We start from the raw sequence: 19,191 nt of genomic DNA, 5'->3' as shown, positions 1-19,191 counted from the left end.
TTCATATATTTGGGGGCTCTACTATTAGGTACATATATAGTTATAATTGCTACCATTGATTTGTCCCCTTTATCAGTATATAATGGCCATCTTTGTCTCTCAACTGTTTCTGACTTAAAGTCTATTTTATCTGATATTAGTATAGCCACCCCAACTCTCTTCTGGTTACTACTTGCATGGCATATTTTCTTCTATCCTTTCAACCTCAACCTATTTGTATCTTTGACTTTAAGGTGAGTTTCTTGCAGATAGTATACAGAAGGTTGCTTTATTATCCATGCTGCCAATCTCTGCCTTCTGACTGGAGTTTAATACATTTACATTTAAAGTCACTACTGATAATACAGGATTTTCTTCTGTTATTTTGATATTTTTCTTTTGTAAGTCTTATACCATTTTGTCCCTCACTTCCATTAAAGCCTACTTCTAATTTATTTCCTTTTTTGTGTTGTACCATATTGTACCTTCTCACCTCTATGTGGATATAATGTCCATCTATTTTCTTTACAGTTACCATGGGGTTTAAATTTAACATCCTAAATATATAATAATCATTTTTGATTTTTGATACCAACTTAACTTCAATGGGATGCACATATACTTTTCCTATACCTCTCTGTCCCCGTACTATTTTTTTTATACTTGTTACCACCTATATTTTTGTACATTATATGTCCAAAATCTTAGATTTATCATTACTTTTTATTCATTTGCATTTTAGCACCTGTAGGAACTAAGAAGTGGAGTTACATACCAAACAATACAATAAAATAATATTAGTATTTATAATTACCCAAATGGTTACCTTTACCACAAGTCTTTATTTCTCTATGCTGCTTTGAACCACTGTCTACTGTCCTTTCCTTTCAGTCTACAGAACTGTGTTTAGCATTGCTTGTACGGCCGTTCTAGAGGGTGTGAACTCCCTCAGACATCTAAGAATATCTTAATTTCCCCCTCATTTTTGAAGGAGAGTCTCACCACATAGAAAATTTTGGCTAGCAGTTGTTTTCCTTCAGCACTTCAAGTATTTTAGCCCACTGCCTTCTTGCCTCCATTTAGAAACTAGCACTCTAATTGGGTGTTCATTGGGACTCTCCTGTACGTAACATGTTGCTTTTCTCTTGCAGCTTTCAGAACTGTCTTCTTGTCTTCTGCATTTAACAGTCCAATCAATATATGACAGGGTATATTTTTTTCTTCATGTTTATCCTGTTTGGTGCTCTCTGAGTTTCCTGGACATGTATATTCAAGTCTTTTGCTAAATTTCAGAAATTTTGTCATCTCTTTGACTAATCCAGAAAACTTGTTTATGTGGAAAAGCTTTCACTGATGGAACCAAATATATGAACTACCATTATATTTCTAATTTTTCCTTTTCTATTTGTGAAACTTGAAATTCCATATGTTTAAATATGAATGGACAAGCAGACAGAAACACCATAATCACAAAAGAGCAAGATCAAGATGAAGAAACAGAAACTCTAGCCCAGAAGAAACAAAACTAATTCAGGAAACAGAAGAGATGAGAATTAAAAAAAAACTAATTATATATACTGGTATATTAAATGATTGAATAAATTAATAACTGGGACCTTGGACAGATGTTCCTATGAAGGCTCAAGCTCAAGAAAGTATCTTTCTTATCACCAGATTGTTACAAAACCAAGAAACAGACACCCCAGAGTGTAAATCTCAGAATTAACATTTTAAAATATTAAAACGCACAGTGTACGACAAAAGAGTACAGGACAAACAAAGAAACAGGAAACAATGGCCCAGCTAAAGAAAGTGTATAAAAATACAGAAAACACCAACAAAGAAGATGAGAGTGTGGACATACTGAACAAAGTCTTAAAAAAAATGATCTTTAAAATGTTAAAAGAGACGAAGGAAGGTACAGAGAAAGAACTAAAGGAACCAAATAGAACTACTAGAGTTGAAGACCATAATGTCATTTTGCAAGGGGCCTCCATAATTGTAGTGAGTGGGCAAGGGAGAGGTTGAGGGGCCCGTCTCTCTTACTTCAGTGTGAATATGCCATTTCTATCTGTTTTATACTATGGCTTCTGTGGTAGATTTTGTTTTACAAATGGATTTTGCTGCTAAAACAAGTTTGAAAAACATTCTTCTTGAAATCTGACCTCTAAATTTGTGTAGTTTGACATAGTTCTTAGCTGCAAAATTTTAAAAACGTCTATAATTCCAAAAATAAAAACCATTTTCAGGTGGAAATGAAAATTACCTGAAGTAAAGGGATGAAATCCTCCTGTTCTAGAGAGCTGCAGCTGGGCTTTGCTAACAGATAGATGAACTTAGAGGCATCATCGTGGTGGTTATTCAGCAACCTATAAAAGAAACAACTTCTTAGAAAAACCATTTAGATCAAGAATCAAGTCCTCTCTTTTTGTGATAAAGAAAGGAAATTCTCCCATGCTCCTGATTTTGTCAAAGGGACATCTTAATAAAAAAGCAACATAACAAGGTGGTATATTATTTTTGTATAAAGAATTTAGGGCTGAGACCACAGGGATGACTGAACTTATAAAGGTAAAATATGGGTTATCAAATCCACTTGGGGTTATACAAGATATGGACAGATGAATAAAAAATAAGGAGTATAAGGGGTAAAATGGGTAGATTGAAATACTAGTGGTCAGTGAGAGGGAGAGGTAAGGAATATGGGATCTATGAGTCTTTTCTTATTTCTTTTTCTGGAGTGATGCAAATGTTCTAAAAATGATCATGGTGATCAACAAACAACTATGTGATGATACTGTGAGTCACTGATTACACACCATGTATGGACGGTATGTATGTGAAGAATTTGTCAATGAAAAAAAAATCCACTTGAGGAAAAATGTCCATTTGGGTTTAGCACAGGACATCTAGAAGCAAAAGTTCAGAGTTACCAACCAACCAGGAGAGATCACCTTGCATGACCACTACGCACCATTAAGATACAACTTCTGTTGGCCCAGGTTGGCAGACATTTCAGGGCCAACCTGATAGGGGGGTTTTGAAATTAGACTTTAAAGAAACAGTCTCAAAAAAATAACCACTCTATTAGTCTTCTGAGCTCCCAAAGTTCCTCACCTTCAACTAAGTGCTGACTGTTTTTATTTGGATACTTTATTCTGACAGGAAATTCAACATTTTTAAAACCAAATTTAGACTCTTCCTCTCAAAATCATCCCTTTTCTGGATGTCTGTTTTTGTTAATGATGGTACCATTCTGAGTTACCTAGGCTTGAATTTTTTTTCTATTGCTTTATTGATCTGTAAGTGGTATATAGTAAACTGCACCTCTGTAGATTTGTTCAGTTTTACATGTTTTATATCCATGAAAACACTTTTGCAACCAAGACAGTAAACATACCAAACATCCCCAAATGTTTCCTCTAGACCACCCTACCATCCTCCCTCCCCCATTCCACACGTTCCTGCTAAGGTGCTGGACAACCACCGATCTGCTATCTGTCAATACAGATTAATATTCATTTTGTAGAATATTATATAAATGGAATGTATAGTAGGTAGTCTGTTTTGTTTTGTTTTTCTGGGCTCTCTTGTTCCTCATAATTATTTTGAAATCTATCTGATGTTTCTTGTATTAATAGTTTGTTCCTTTTATTGCTGAGTTTTATTCCATTTATCTATATAACACAATCTGTTAATCCATTACCTTGTGAAAGGCATGGAGAGTAAGTGTAGTACTTAAAGGTGCCAAATTCACAATTTCCAGTATCAAAGCCAACCAAGCACAAAACACAAAGTGGTCAACTTTCTATCTTCCTTGAGGTGGTAGCATCCACTGAAGATTTCTGAGGTCTAGGGTCATGGCTTAGAGCTCATTTAAGATTTCTATGAGCAAGAGTAAGATGTCCAGATGTTCACTGCTTTAAATAGTGTTGTGTGAATGAATATGTGGACAACCATAGATAATTCTATCATTTTTTGAGAAAAGTTAATGCCAAATATGTGCCATCTTTAGTGAGCATAAAACTTTTTCTTTCTGCCTTGATTCTATAATCTGTTCCTTCTTTTCCTTCCTAACGGTAACAGAGTTTTTTTTTTTTTCCATTTTTTTTTTATTAATTAAAAAAATTAACACAACATTAGAAATCAATCCATTCTACATATGCAATCAGTAATTCTTAATATCATCACATAGGTGTATGGTCATCATTTCTCAGTACATATGCATCGATTAAGAGAAAGAAATAGCACGACAACAGAAAAAGAAATAAAGTGATAACACAGAGAGAAAACACAAATAAAAATAAAAAGTACAAAAATATATAAGAAAAAAAAAAAACAAAAAAAAACTATAGATCAGATGCAGCTTCATTCAGCGTTCCAACATAATTACATTACAATTAGGCAGTATTGTGCTGACCATTTTTTTTTTTTTTAGACATCATACCATTCTACATATGCAATCAGTAATTCTTAACATCATCACATAGATGCATGATCATCGTTTCTTATTACATTTGCATCGGTTTAGAAGAACTAGCAGTATAACAGAAAAAGATATAGAATGTTAATATAGAGAAAAAAAAATAAAAGTAATAATAATAAGAACAAAACAAACAAAACAAAACAAAACAAAAACCTATAGCTCGGATGCAGCTTCGTTCAGTATTTTAACATGATTACTTTACAATTAGGTATTATTGTGCTGTCCATTTTTGAGTTTTTGTATCTAGTCCTATTGCACCGTCTGTATTCCATCAGCTCCAATTACCCATTATCTTACCCTGTTTCTAACTCCTGCTGAACTCTATTACCAATGACATATTCCAAGTTTATTCTCGAGTGTCGATTCACATCATTGGGACGATACAGTATTTGTCTTTTAGCTTTTGGCTAGACTCACTCAGCATAATGTTCTCTAGGTCCATCCATGTTATTACATGCTTCATAAGTTTATCCTGCCTTAACGCTGCATAATATTCCATCGTATGTATATACCACAGTTTGTTTAGCCACTCGTCTGTTGATGGACATTTTGGCTGTTTCCATCTCTTTGCAATTGTAAATAACGCTGCTATAAACATTGGTGTGCAAATGTCTGTTTGAGTGTTTGCCCTTAATTCCTTTGAGTAGATTCCCAGCAATGGTATTGCTGGGTCGTATGGCAATTCTATATTCAGCTTTTTGAGGAACCGCCAAACTGCTTTCCACAGTGGTTGCACCATTTGACATTCCCACCAACAGTGGATAAGTGTGCCTCTTTCTCCGCATCCTCTCCAGCACTTGTCATTTTCTGTTTTGTTGATAATGGCCATTCTGGTGGGTGTGAGATAATATCTCATTGTGGTTTTGATTTGCATTTCTCTAATGGCCAGGGACACTGAACATCTCTTCATGTGTCTTTTGGCCATTTGTATTTCCTCCTCTGAGAGGTGTCTATTCAAGTCTTTTTCCCATTTTGTAATTGGGTTGGCTATCTTTTTGTTGTTGAGTTGAACAGTCTCATTATAAATTCTGGATACTAGACCTTTATCTGATATGTTGTTTCCAAATATTGATTCCCATTGTGTAGGCTGTCTTTCTACTTTCTTGATGAAGTTCTTTGATGCACAAAAGTGTTTAATTTTGAGGAGTTCCCATTTATTTATTTCCTTCTTCAGTGCTCTTGCTTTAGGTGTAAGGTCCATAAAACCGCCTCCAATTGTAAGATTCATAAGATATCTCCCTACATTTTCCTCTAACTGTTCTATGGTCTTAGACCTAATGTTTAGATCTTTGATCCATTTTGAGTTAACTTTTGTGTAGGGTGTGAGATATGGGTCTTCTTTCATTCTTTTGCATATGGATATCCAGTTCTCTAGGCACCATTTATTGAAGAGACTGTTCTGTCCCAGGTGAGTTGGCTTGACTGCCTTATCAAAGATCAAATGTCCATAGATGAGAGGGTCTATATCTGAGCACTCTATTCGATTCCATTGGTCGATATATCTATCTTTATGCCAATACCATGCTGTTTTGACCACTGTGGCTTCATAATATGCCTTAAAGTCTGGCAGCGCAAGACCTCCAGCTTCGTTTTTTTTCCTCAAGATGTTTTTAGCAATTCGGGGCACCCTGCCCTTCCAGATAAATTTGCTTATTGGTTTTTCTATTTTTGAAAAATAAGTTGTTGGGATTTTGATTGGTATTGCATTGAATCTGTAAATCAATTTAGGTAGGATTGACATCTTAACTATATTTAGTCTTCCAATGCATGAACACGGTATGCCCTTCCATCTGTTTAGGTCTTCTGTGATTTCTTTTAACAGTTTTTTGTAGTTTTCTTTGTATAGGTCTTTTGTCTCTTTAGTTAAATTTATTCCTAGGTATTTTATTCTTTTAGTTGCAATTGTAAATGGGATTCGTTTCTTGATTTCCCCCTCAGCTTGTTCATTACTAGTGTATAAAAATGCTACAGATTTTTGAATGTTGATCTTGTAACCTGCTACTTTGCTGTACTCATTTATTAGCTCTAGTAGTTTTGTTGTGGATTTTTCCGGGTTTTCGACGTATAGTATCATATCGTCTGCAAACAGTGATAGTTTTACTTCTTCCTTTCCAATTTTGATGCCTTGTATTTCTTTTTCTTGTCTAATTGCTCTGGCTAGAACCTCCAACACAATGTTGAATAATAGTGGTGATAGTGGACATCCTTGTCTTGTTCCTGATCTTAGGGGGAACGTTTTCAATTTTTCCCCATTAAGGATGATATTAGCTGTGGGTTTTTCATATATTCCCTCTATCATTTTAAGGAAGTTCCCTTGTATTCCTATCCTTTGAAGTGTTTTCAACAGGAAAGGATGTTGAATCTTGTCAAATGCCTTCTCTGCATCAATTGAGATGATCATGTGATTTTTCTGCTTTAATTTGTTGATATGGTGTATTACATTAATTGATTTTCTTATGTTGAACCATCCTTGCATACCTGGGATGAATCCTACTTGGTCATGATGAATAATTCTTTTAATGTGTTGTTGGATACGATTTGCTAGAATTTTATTGAGGATTTTTGCATCAATATTCATTAGAGAGATCGGCCTGTAGTTTTCTTTTCTTGTAATATCTTTGCCTGGTTTTGGTATGAGGGTAATGTTGGCTTCATAGAATGAATTAGGTAGTTTTCCCTCCACTTCGATGTTTTTGAAGAGTTTGAGGAGAGTTGGTACTAATTCTTTCTGGAATGTTTGATAGAATTCACATGTGAAGCCGTCTGGTCCTGGACTTTTCTTTTTAGGAAGCTTTTGAATGACTGCTTCAATTTCTTTACTTGTGATTGGTTTGTTGAGGTCATCTATCTCTTCTTGAGTCAAAGTTGGTTGTTCATGTCTTTCCAGGAACCCGTCCATTTCCTCTAAATTGTTGTATTTATTAGCGTAAAGTTGTTCATAGTATCCTGTTATTGCCTCCTTTATTTCTGTGAGGTCAGTAGTTATGTCTCCTCTTCCATTTCTGATCTTATTTATTTGCATCCTCTCTCTTCTTCTTTTTGTCAATCTTGCTAAGGGCCCATCAATCTTATTGATTTTCTCATAGAACCAACTTCTGGCCTTATTGATTTTCTCTATTGTTTTCATGTTTTCAATTTCATTTATTTGTGCTCTAATCTTTGTTATTTCTTTCCTTTTGCTTGCTTTGGGGTTAGCTTGCTGTTCTTTCTCCAGTTCTTCCAAATGGATAGTTAATTCCTGAATTTTTGCCTTTTCTTCTTTTCTGATATAGGCATTTAGAGCAATAAATTTCCCTCTTATCACTGCCTTTGCTGCGTCCCATAAGTTTTGATATGTTGTGCTTTCATTTTCATTCGCCACGAGATATTTGCTAATTTCTCTAGCAATTTCTTCTTTGACCCACTCGTTGTTTAGGAGTGTGTTGTTGAGCCTCCACGTATTTGTGAATTTTCTGGCACTCTGCCTATTATTGATTTCCAACATCATTCCTTTATGGTCCGAGAAAGTGTTGTGTAAGATTTCAATCTTTTTAAATTTGTTAAGACTTGCTTTGTGACCCAGCATATGGTCTATTTTTGAGAATGATCCATGAGCACTTGAGAAAAAGGTGTATCCTGCTGTTGTGGGATGTAATGTCCTATAAATGTCTATTAAGTCTAGTTCATTTATAGTAATATTCAGATTCTCTATTTCTTTGTTGATATTCTGTCTAGATGTTCTGTCCCTTGATGAGAGTGGTGAGTTGAAGTCTCCAAGTATTATAGTATATGAGTCTATTTCCCTTTTCAGTGTTTGCAGTGTATTCCTCACGTATTTTGGGGCATTCTGGTTCGGTGTGTAAATATTTATGATTGTTATGTCTTCTTGTTTAATTGTTCCTTTTATTAGTATATAGTGTCCTTCTTTGTCTCTTTTAACTGTTTTACATTTGAAGTCTAATTTGTTGGATATTAGTATAGCCACTCCTGCTCTTTTCTGGTTGTTATTTGCATGAAATATCTTTTCCCAACCTTTCACTTTCAACCTATGTTTATCTTTGGGTCTAAGATGTGTTTCCTGTAGACAGCATATCGAAGGATCCTGTTTTTTAATCCATTCTGCCAATCTATGTCTTTTGATTGGGGAATTCAGTCCATTGACATTTAGTGTTATTACTGTTTGGATAATATTTTCCTCTAACATTTTGCCTTTTGTATTATATATATCATATCTGATTTTCCTTCTTTCTACACTCTTTTCCATATCTCTCTCTTCTGTCTTTTTGTATCTGACTCTAGTGCTCCCTTTAGTATTTCTTGCAGAGCTGGTCTCTTGGTCACAAATTCTCTCAGTGACTTTTTGTCTGAGAATGTTTTAATTTCTCCCTCATTTTTGAAGGATAATTTTGCTGGATATAGGAGTCTTGGTTGGCAGTTTTTCTCTTTTAGTATTTTAAATATATCATCCCACTGTCTTCTAGCTTCCATGGTTTCTGCTGAGTAATCTACACAAAATCTTATTGGGTTTCCCTTGTATGTAATGGATTGTTTTTCTCTTGCTGCTTTCAAGATCTTCTCTTTCTCTTTGACCTCTGACATTCTAACTAGTAAGTGTCTTGGAGAACGCCTATTTGGGTCTAATCTCTTTGGGGTGCGCTGCACTTCTTGGATCTGTAATTTTAGGTCTTTCATAAGAGTTGGGAAATTTTCAGTGATAATTTCTTCCATTAGTTTTTCTCCTCCTTTTCCCTTCTCTTCTCCTTCTGGGACACCCACAACACGTATATTTGTGCGGTTCATATTGTCCTTGAGTTCCCTGATACCCTGTTCAAATTTTTCCATTCTTTTCCCTATAGTTTCTGTTTCTTTTTGGAATTCAGATGTTCCATCCTCCAAATCACTAATTCTATCTTCTGTCTCTTTAAACCTATCATTGTAGCTATCCATTATTTTTTCTATGTTTGCTACTTTATCCTTCACTTCCATAAGTTCTGCGATTTGTTTTTTCAGTTTTTCTATTTCTTCTTTATGTTCAGCCCATGTCCTCTTCATGTCCTCCCTCAATTTATCGATTTCATTTTTGAAGAGGTTTTCCATTTCTGTTCGTATATTCAGGATTAGTTGTCTCAGCTCTTGTATCTCATTTGAGCTATTGGTTTGTTCCTTTGACTGGGCCATATTCTCAATCTTTTGAGCATGGACAGTTATCTTCTGCTGCTGGCATCTGGGCATTTATTCAGATTTCTCTGGGTGTTGGACCCAGCAAGGTTGTAAGATTTTTCTGTGAAATCTCTGGGATCTGTTTTTCTTGTCTTGCCCAGTACGTGGCGCACGTGGCACACGTTTGTCTCAAGTGTTTGGAATGGGTCTCCCCCAGTCACCGATCTCCGTGGCCTGGGGATTTCGGATCCAATTCTCTCCGTTGGTTCAGGGGCCGCGCGTGGTGGGGCGTCAGCTGCCGCGGCTTGAGGGGACCCTGTGGCTGGTTGCGGGCCGCAGCGGGCCGGGGGGATTCCCCCCCGGACCAGGAAGCCTCCCGTGGGGGGGGGGGGCTTCCGCGGCTTGGATAGCCCTCCTATCTGAGACTCGTATCCGCGAACTCGAAGCAGAGACTCGAAGCCGCCCGCAAAAGAGGGGTGCCACCTGCCTCGGCTTGGGAAACTTGCTTCTCCAATACTCTCAGCCGGCCCGGAAAGGGGGGAGGGAGTAGCTCGGACCACCGCAGCTGCCGCTGATCGGGAAATCGCACGCCGCTCGGGGGTCTCACTGCAGCCAAGTCTCGCAGTCAGTCTAGCCAGCCCAGACTTTGGATAGCCCTCTGATCCGAGACTCGTAGCCGCGGACTCAAAGCCGAGACTCGAAGCTGCCCGCAAAAGAAGGGCGCCGCCTGCCTCGGCTTGGGAAACTTGCTTCTCCGATACTCTCAGCCGGCCCGGGAAGGAGGGAGGGATTAGCTCGGACCGCTGCAGCTGCGGCCGCTCGGGGGTCTCGCCGCAGCCAAGTCTCGCAGTCAGACTTGCCAGCCCAGACTTTGGATAGCCCTCTGATCCGAGACTCGTAGTCGCGGACTCGAAGCCGAGACTCGCAGCCGCCCGCAAAAGTGTGGCGCCGGCCGCCTTGGCTGGGAAGCTTGTCTCTCCAAGTCTCTCAACCAGCCCGGGAAGGAGGGAGGGATTAGCTCGGACAGCCGCAGCTGCGGCCGCTCGGGGGTCTCGCCGCAGCCAAGTCTCGCAGTCAGACTTGCCAGCCCAGACTTTGGATAGCCCTCTGATCTGAGACTTGTAGTCGCGGACTCGAAGCCGAGACTCGAAGCCGCCCGCGAAAGTGTGGCGCCGGCCGCCTTGGCTGGGAAGCTTGTCTCTCCGAGTCTCTCAGCCAGCCCGGGAAGGAGGGAGGGATTAGCTCGGACCGCCGCAGCTGCGGCTGCTCGGAAAATCGCCCGCCGCTCGGGGATCTCACTCACCGCAGCCGAGTTTCGCAGTCAGACTAGCCAGCCCAGACTTGGTTACGCTGTGTGTCCATTCCCTGCTGTAGCCCCGGGAGCTGTTCTGTACTGTTTCTGTTCACCTATTAGTTGATTTGGAGTCGGAGGAACTAAGACGCATGTACCTTACTAAGACGCCATCTTGGATCGGTAACAGAGATTTTGGTTTGTAATTTACTTTTGGGGGAAGGGGTTAGGAAGCAGCAGTTTCTGCTGCTCTGCTGTTCCTGTCATTTTCATCATCCATGCTCTTTCTGTGCCCCACCAATTATTTCACCTTTACATTCTCTTTTAGGAATTTCTCTTCCATTTTCTGTACTGGGCTTTACCAATCCTGAGTGTTGGTGTGCTATCTGTAGTAGAATGAAAATCTTCAAAATACTACATAATCTTTAGCTATAAATGGTGCCATGCGTTTCAGACTTAATAGACGGAAAATATTCAGAAGAAATACTAAATAATGTCACAGAGGTAAGTGGTTGGGAATTACAAACATACAAAGACATCTTTGCAGAGTATACTCAGGTAATTAATTAGGATGTGGAAATATACATCACTTTTTTGGAATTAGGTGACTTTAAAATATATACAACTTCATAGTGCATTTTAAACTCTCACTCTACAAAATAACTGATTTCTTTGACACCGGGCTTTCTGTCTCCATTACCGTTTGAGTCTATTTGTATTCTTTGTATCTTCTGCATATATGACCATCACTGAGCAGTTTAGTATTTTCTCAGGGCTCAGGCTGCTATTGCCTGATGCTATTAAACACCAAAACTGGCCTACCCACTTTGTCCCTCTCTCTCTGCTCTGAAAACCAAGCATTCCGTTTATTCTTTCTTTAGAATTTTTTGAGGTTCATACTTAGACTCTGGCCTTGACAGTCATATGTCTCATTGTAGTATTTGTTTGTAGGAACTAATCTCTGCACCAATAGTCATCCTGTTATCTAAAGGACAATTGTTTTCCTTCATGGTGTGGATTCAGCAACTCCAACATTCATTCAATCTCCTGTGTGGTGGCTGCCCTATTCTCCATCCCAAAGCCATCTCCTTAGCTCAGGGTCAATCATCTTTTCTGTCCCAGACTCCTAACTGCTTTGTCTCTGATTTCCTGTCTTGCCTCTTCAAAACCTTGATCCATCCACCCCAAGCTGCTAGAGTGAACTTTCTAAACTACACAAATAAGCACAACATTCTAAGATACAGCCTACAGAGGATGTTCCACGCACTGCACAGGATGGAGTTGCTCAGCCAGGCCCAGGTCCACCCCAGAGCTTCTATTTAGCTCCCTCCTAGGAACAATGAGCTGCAAACAACCTTCAGAGATCCATGGGCAACAAGAAACCTTCTACTTTTGTGTTTGCTGTTTTCTCCGTAGCATAATGTCCACATACATTCTTTAGCACGCAGCAACTTCCTGCCACTCAGGTCCTGATGCTCCTCAAGTACTTTCTGGAGAGGGATGATGCACAAATAGGCAGACAGAGGCTGACTGCTCATTGTTTGATATCTAAAGTAATCCTCGAATATATGCGGTCCAAATTGGTCCCCAAACACAGGACCAATTTCCCAGTGTTCTAGATCTGTCTTCAGTGTGGTCAACTCTGCTGATAAAATCACTGATTGAGTTGTTAAATTCAGTTACTTCCTTTTTCAGTTTTATAGGTACTAGTTCTCTGATGAAATTCAAAATCTTGACTGGTAATTTTTAGAACATAGAGACAAAGTTAAATTTTCTTTGATGATTTTGTTATCTGGATCCCTCTGAGTCTGCTTATACTGTACTTTGGTTCCTATCATATCACAATGCTTTGTTCTGTCCTTTGCCTGGTCATTTTTTTTACTGAGTGCCAGACACTGGGATAAAAAAAATTAGAAGTTGAAGCCTGAGATGATATTATCTTCCTGAGAAAAGACTGGAGTTTCTTTTTGTTAGGTAACTAGGGACACTAGCAGTTCTGGAGCCTCTTACTTGAGTCAATAATTGAGATTATTCAAAAAGGATCAATTCCTGCAACAGCCAATGTATTTCCTGGTCACCATGACTCCTAGTGTATAGCTTTTCAAGCCTCTAAAAAGCTGGGGTTTTACTAGGTGATACCCTCTAAGCACATGCAGAAATTCTACTGAACTTGCTTGTATCTCAGCAGTCTCTTCTGGAATTCATCAGTGAACCTAAGGAAAAGTACCTAAAATGCCAGGCTGATCTTATTCTTTGGTTTCCTTCCCCTGCTGTATTTTGGCTTCATGATGCTTCACTGCATTTTGAGTTTGGAGATGATTTCACTCACATATATCATATTTCATGATTCTTGTTCTCAGGGGGAGGTCAGGGAATTCAGACCCACTGGCCCATGGCCTGAAGCAAATTCTCCCTGAACCTTTCTTAAGACTCAGTTTACATGTTATCCCTTCCCAAGGCTAAGCCAGTGTTGTTTTGTCCTCAATGGTACCTTGTATGTATCACCTTGTGAGCTCCTTTAGGACAGGGTCTATCCCTGGGCCCCTCTGTATCCTCATTACTTTATGGCATCCACCACCTTGTAGCCCCTGCAGAGAGCATCTATGGAAGTACTGACTGGATGGTTAGAAATGAACACTAATAAGCCACCCTTCCTCTCCTCGGTGTTATTGTCCCTGATTCCTGGAGTTCTTTCTTCTGTTTCTGATCCACAGAGAATCACGTGTCAAGCTGAATATCTTTTAAATCAGAACCATGAATAAAATACAAAAGCAGGAGCAAATAAACCTTTAGACCACTGCCTTTTGCTGCCTTCAGTATCGGTGAATGCAGTCTTTTAAAGTAGATTCACACTCTGAACTCAAAGATTTTCCAGCTGAACGCTACTTCCAGGAGATAATACTCTGAATATGGGTCAGTTCAGATCACATCCAATTCACCAGATCTAGCTAGTAGTAGAATTTCTTTCCTCAACCATGAACCTTGAAGTTGGTGGCAAGAGTCCCATGTCTAAGCTGTGGACATTCCAGGGATCAATAACATGTTTTTTTAGGCTTGAAATATATAAGTCATTTTTACTTGTTTATCTTCCTTCATATCCAATTAATCTCCAAATATTGTTTCCCCCCTTAATTATTGAATACTATGTGCCAGGTATGTGTCTGGCCTTGAGGATACTTGGGATATAAAGAAATCAAGACACAGTTCTGTGACCCATAAAGAACTCATAGTCTAGTATAATCACTAATAAAAAAAAATATGACTGTGTGACAGCCATTACAGAGTAAGTAAAGGGTATAATGGAAGGATCTGGGAGGTCCTTATAAAGGTCAAGTAGGAAAAAAGTTGTCGGATAAGGAGGGAGGTAGTCCATATAAATGTCTGGTGTGGGACAGCATGGCAGCCATGTGTTAAGAATGATTAGAGTTTGGAGTGCTGGGGACATAAGTATGAGAAGAGGACGTAAGTATGTTGGAATGAGATCCTCGAGGTCTTCTTATGTTATGTCAAGAAGCTTGGACTTCAGGTGAGTGTAATGCCACAATATATCACACAGTATTTTGGGCGTGAATAAAGAAGTATTTGCAAAATTCCCGTGGGGCACTGGGGAGAAGGGAGGAAATATTCAACTTCCCCATTTGGAAAATTTCTGATATTCTCGCAAGCAGTAGGGACAACCAATTCAATAGGCTGAGCCGTCAATCTTGGGATTTGCCCCAAATGAAACTGACTCCTGCAAAGGATGGGCTAAGCCTACTTAAAATTAGGCCTAAGAGTCATCTCCAGAGAACCTCTTTTGTTTCTTAGATGTGGCCTCTTAAGTCAACTCAGCAGGTGAACTCACTGCCCCCATCCCCACACATGCAGGACATGACTTCCAGGTGTATAAATCTCCCTGGCAATGTGGGACAGAACTCCTGGGATGAGCTGGGGCCTAGCATCAGGGGATTGAGAAAGCCTTCTTGACCAAAAGGGGGTAGAAAGAAATGAGACAAAGTGTCAGTGGCTGAGAGATTTCAAACAGAGTCAAAAGGTTATCCTAGAGGTTATTCTTAGGCATTATACAGACATCCTTTTTTAGTTTATGGTATATTGGAGTTGTGGAAAGAAGTACCTGAAACTGCTGAGCTGTGTTCCAATAGCCTTGATTCTTGAAGATGACTGTATAACGATATAGCTTTTACAATATGACTGTGTGAGTGTGAAAACCTTGTGTCTGATGCTCCTTTTATCCAGCATATGGACAGATGAGTTAAAAAAATAGGATAAAAATAAATAATATAGGGGATAAGGAGTAGAATAAATTGTGTAGATTGAATGAAGAGGGAGGGTAAGGGGTATAGAATGCATGAGTTTTTTCTTTTCTCTTTTAATTTCTCCTTCTGGAGTGATGCAAATGTTCTCAAAATGATCATGGTGACTGGGGGCAGAGAAATGTTTAGGAAACTGGCACTAATCCAGGCAAAAAGCAATGTTACTGGCAATGGGGGACAGAGCCAAAGGAATAAATTTGGTAGAATATTAAAGGATATGGTAGTCAATAGGTGTGGAGGTAAACAAAGAGGGAAGTCCATGACAATTCCTAGGTTTCTTGCTTGGTCCACTAAGTGTGTGGAATCTGGTTGGGGATACTGGAGTCCTAAGGAATTTTTCCTAGAATGCTTTAGATAATTGTTCCTTCCTTTCAGTTCCCACTGCATCACCAAAAGTCCAGGGTCTTACTTCATGCTGAGACTGCTGGAAGCAGGGAAGGTCCTAACAAGCTGCAGTACTCACCCAACCTTACATTATAGACAGTCCATCATTCTACAACAGACTTTAATTTTATAATTCCCTTACTTGAAAATATTCAGGACTTTTCTCCCACTTACATGATTAAGTCTAAATGTCTAAGCTGGGCATTTAAGGTCCTCTGTAATGAGGTTGAACCTACCTATCTCTGTACTTTGCTAAAATAAACTCATACTCTAGGCAGTTGGCCCAACCCATTCTTCTCTAAATGTGTCATATGTACTCCTGCTTCTGTGCCATTTCTCCTGCTATTCTACTCTCCTAGAATATTACCCCATCTCTGCTTATCTTAATGCTGCCTATTCTTTAAGGCCCAGCTAATAATATACCTCTTTCAAGAAGCCCTCCCTGACAACTTCATTCCTTTCTAATCTTTGTACTAATTTATACATATCCTGTAAACCACTGTACTGTTAACTTCATTTTATTCCTCTAGCACCTAGCTCTTTTTTTCCTTAGCACTTAACCTAGCATAATGACATATACATATATATACATACACATACACATACATATATACACGGAGAGAGAGAGAGAGAGCGAGAGAGAGAGAAGACTCAGAAAATGTGTACTAACAGATGTATATTTAACTGACTTTATTTGTGATTATTACAGCAATAGTCATGATCTTTATTTTAGGTCTCTTTAACATTTTTAATGTGCTTACAGCCCTCAAAGTTAAATAAATACACATTCGGGAAAAGATCAATGCAATAGGTGTTGATAGGAATCATCTCTTAAGATTAAAAATGGGTTGGATGATCACAACAAAAAAAAGCAATGAGGTATTTGAAAAGGAGAATTTTTTTTAAGGACAGCACTGTTGAATAGAAACAGCATAGACATGACAGATGAGAAATATTCTGAGAAGAAAATACTAAATCAGATATGACCTTTTGCCATCACAAGCATGAAATAAAAGAAAAGGTGAATTACAACCGTCAGCCAATGCTAGTGGCTGGTGAACTCTAAATGGCAGGAGAAAAGGAGATGATAAAAGTCATGAAACTTGAAGAGGCTAACCATTGCTATTCTAAACAGGTATCTTTCAGAGCTTGTAAGGCAAAATATTGTTTCATATTGATATGAAAAGGTAAAAATAAAGCATAATAAAGTTGAAGCAATATTTAATTGGTTCCATCTGAGAGGAACTATTCCAAAAAACTGGTTTTGTGGAGTAATGTCTTTCTTCTAAAAAGGTCCTGGCTCTAAGGAAAATAGATATGGGGTACAAATATGGAATGGAAAGTAAAGCCAGGAAAGGAGGGAGAGCAGAAGAGGCAGGGGGTGAAGAGCCCTTTAAGGGGTTCATCCTAACCACTTGGAGGAGGGGCACTGAATCCTCCAATCTATGAGCATTCTTATAGAAGGGAAATTATTTTCCTTTATGCTTATGACTTTTATATGCATCTTTATTATTTAGGATTATACAGAGCTTATTATTGGAGCAACCCAGTATGTGTATGGACATACCAAAATGATTTAAGTCTGTATCATCTACCAGTTAGTTTTTATAATTGTAAGTTTTTAATATACTATATTTGAGCCCGAGTTGCTTCATGCAAAGGTGCAATTTGTTAAAAATTATAAAAATTAATACATATCCTCTCTAGGGTCAGTATGATCACTCAACTATCATGCTTGGTGACTTAGTTCCTAAAACAGCCATACTTGGGTTTCCCTTAAAGCACTCTCACTTTTGAAAGAGCTCAAAGAGGAGCCTCCACTAGAGGGCATTCAAACCATTTTAGTATTTGGCTGTAGGATAAAGCTTTAATATAGAGACATGCTTATCTACTCATAAATTTTTTTTTTAATGATAAAAAGATAGGGACAGTTGCTCATGCTATATACAACTTCATAAGCAGTTTCCTACAGTTAACCAAAATGGAGACTTGTGCTTCATGTATTTCCCCTTTTGCTTTTTGCAGAAGTCTCTTTTCCCTAGAGATAAAATTTAAATGACTCAACTCAATAAAGAAATACAGATGTTGTGGCTGCTGCTGCTGCTGCTGCTGCTGCTGCTCTATCCACCAACATAAATGAGTATGCTATCTCAGGGACACACAGTCTTAAGCCTAGAGAAATGGCTGTTACTCTCTGGAATATTAGGCTGTTAACTGCAGATAAATTAAGTTGGGTGCCAGTTTTACTTTGTTACAGTCAGCCCCAGGTTCACAAACATAGGGTCCTACAATGCTCAAAATAACTTAGACTAAAAGAAATTTTATTTCTTATTTTCAGTTCTAATCTCTTCTAGAATAGACTATTTCATTTTTTTAATCTCCCAACTTGGTCAAAACTTTCTCTTAAACAATCATAACTCATTTCTTGCTGCCTTCCCAGTTTGTTAGTTTTCACCAACAATGCAAAACTCCATGGCCGAAGATGCCTCTGACAAGAGTTTTGTCATACCCTTATTACATTCTTTCTAACCCTGGTTCACTATCCAGCTCAGGCCTTTTCAGAGCCTGTTATCTATAGGATGAAGGAAACTGCAGAATGGAAGCTAGAATATCTATATACTGCAAGTTCTTAAAATTTGCTGCTGTTGTATGTTGATTGTAAATAACAATAAGAATAGATAAATACATTCCCAAGCCTACCACCCAGCTGAAATCATACCTTTCCTGGTGGAGAAGGGAGAGAGATTCCATGGTGACTTTCCTACTGTTCAGGTCCTAGGCTGTTTACATCCGAGGTTCTAGTTCATTCCCCCATGAAGTACCAATGGAAAATACCCCAAGGGTGAATGCAAATTCTGCTGCTGGTTCACTTCTATAAGCGTTTTCTTGCTATTTCTAGTCTCCAAGGAATTCCCTTACATTATGCTTGCTTATCTATACATTAAAAAAAGAAACACTCCTTCCATGTCTATCTAGCAGTCTTCTATTTGCTATAAGAAGGATGACCACGGAATTGACTTCCTGATGATGTTTCAGGAATGAATCTCCTATTCCCCTTTTATTTCTTGGTATTTGGACAACTTAGAACTAGTCTTTATAACAAAATGGCAAATGTTCATTTGGAAAACATGAAGCATTTGTAACTTTTAACTTGAGATAGCTTTTTTGAAGAAAGCCACTAACTGGCAGAGTCTTATATACCCTGATCACTTTAGTTCTAATGTAATGCACTGAAGAATTTGGTACATTCTACTTGCTGCTAAAAAATAAGAATGAATTTATTAATTATCTACTATTTCTCAAGCATTATACTACTATGGGACTTTAGGTAGTATGAGAGGATCTGATGGCATCTCTAAACTGAATTATGCTGATGTTATTATTATTATTTAAAATCATTATATAACATTCATTATATTCATCTATAATGAATGAATGGGCATTTCCCAGTAGTTTACCAGAAAGGATATCTAGCCCAGAAAAAAGTGAGACCATGTATAAAAAAGGGAAATTAGTTAAAAGATGTAGATGGGAAAAGCAATGACATTCTTTTAAAACGTATTAATACAACCATTTGAAGAAATATCTACTAAGGAAGA

The 19,191-nt window shown here is 38.3% G+C and overlaps 1 protein-coding gene across 5 annotated transcripts in view; it reads right to left on the bottom strand.

Annotated features, from left to right (window-relative positions):
• Positions 1-19,191, bottom strand: part of PPP2R3A (protein phosphatase 2 regulatory subunit B''alpha) — a 255,930-nt gene that overhangs the window by 123,433 nt on the left and 113,306 nt on the right. For all 5 annotated transcript variants that reach the window (XM_077130191.1, XM_077130188.1, XM_077130189.1 and 2 more), the window contains one exon: positions 2,246-2,348. In XM_077130191.1, the coding sequence (XP_076986306.1) occupies positions 2,246-2,348 (103 nt within the window). The remainder of the gene's footprint in view (positions 1-2,245; positions 2,349-19,191) is intronic.

Source organism: Tamandua tetradactyla, chromosome 15 (assembly GCF_023851605.1).
Source record: "Tamandua tetradactyla isolate mTamTet1 chromosome 15, mTamTet1.pri, whole genome shotgun sequence".
Taxonomy (NCBI): domain Eukaryota; kingdom Metazoa; phylum Chordata; class Mammalia; order Pilosa; family Myrmecophagidae; genus Tamandua; species Tamandua tetradactyla.
The sequence above is the reverse complement of the archived record's forward strand: the minus strand, read 5'-3'. Positions and strand labels throughout refer to the sequence as shown.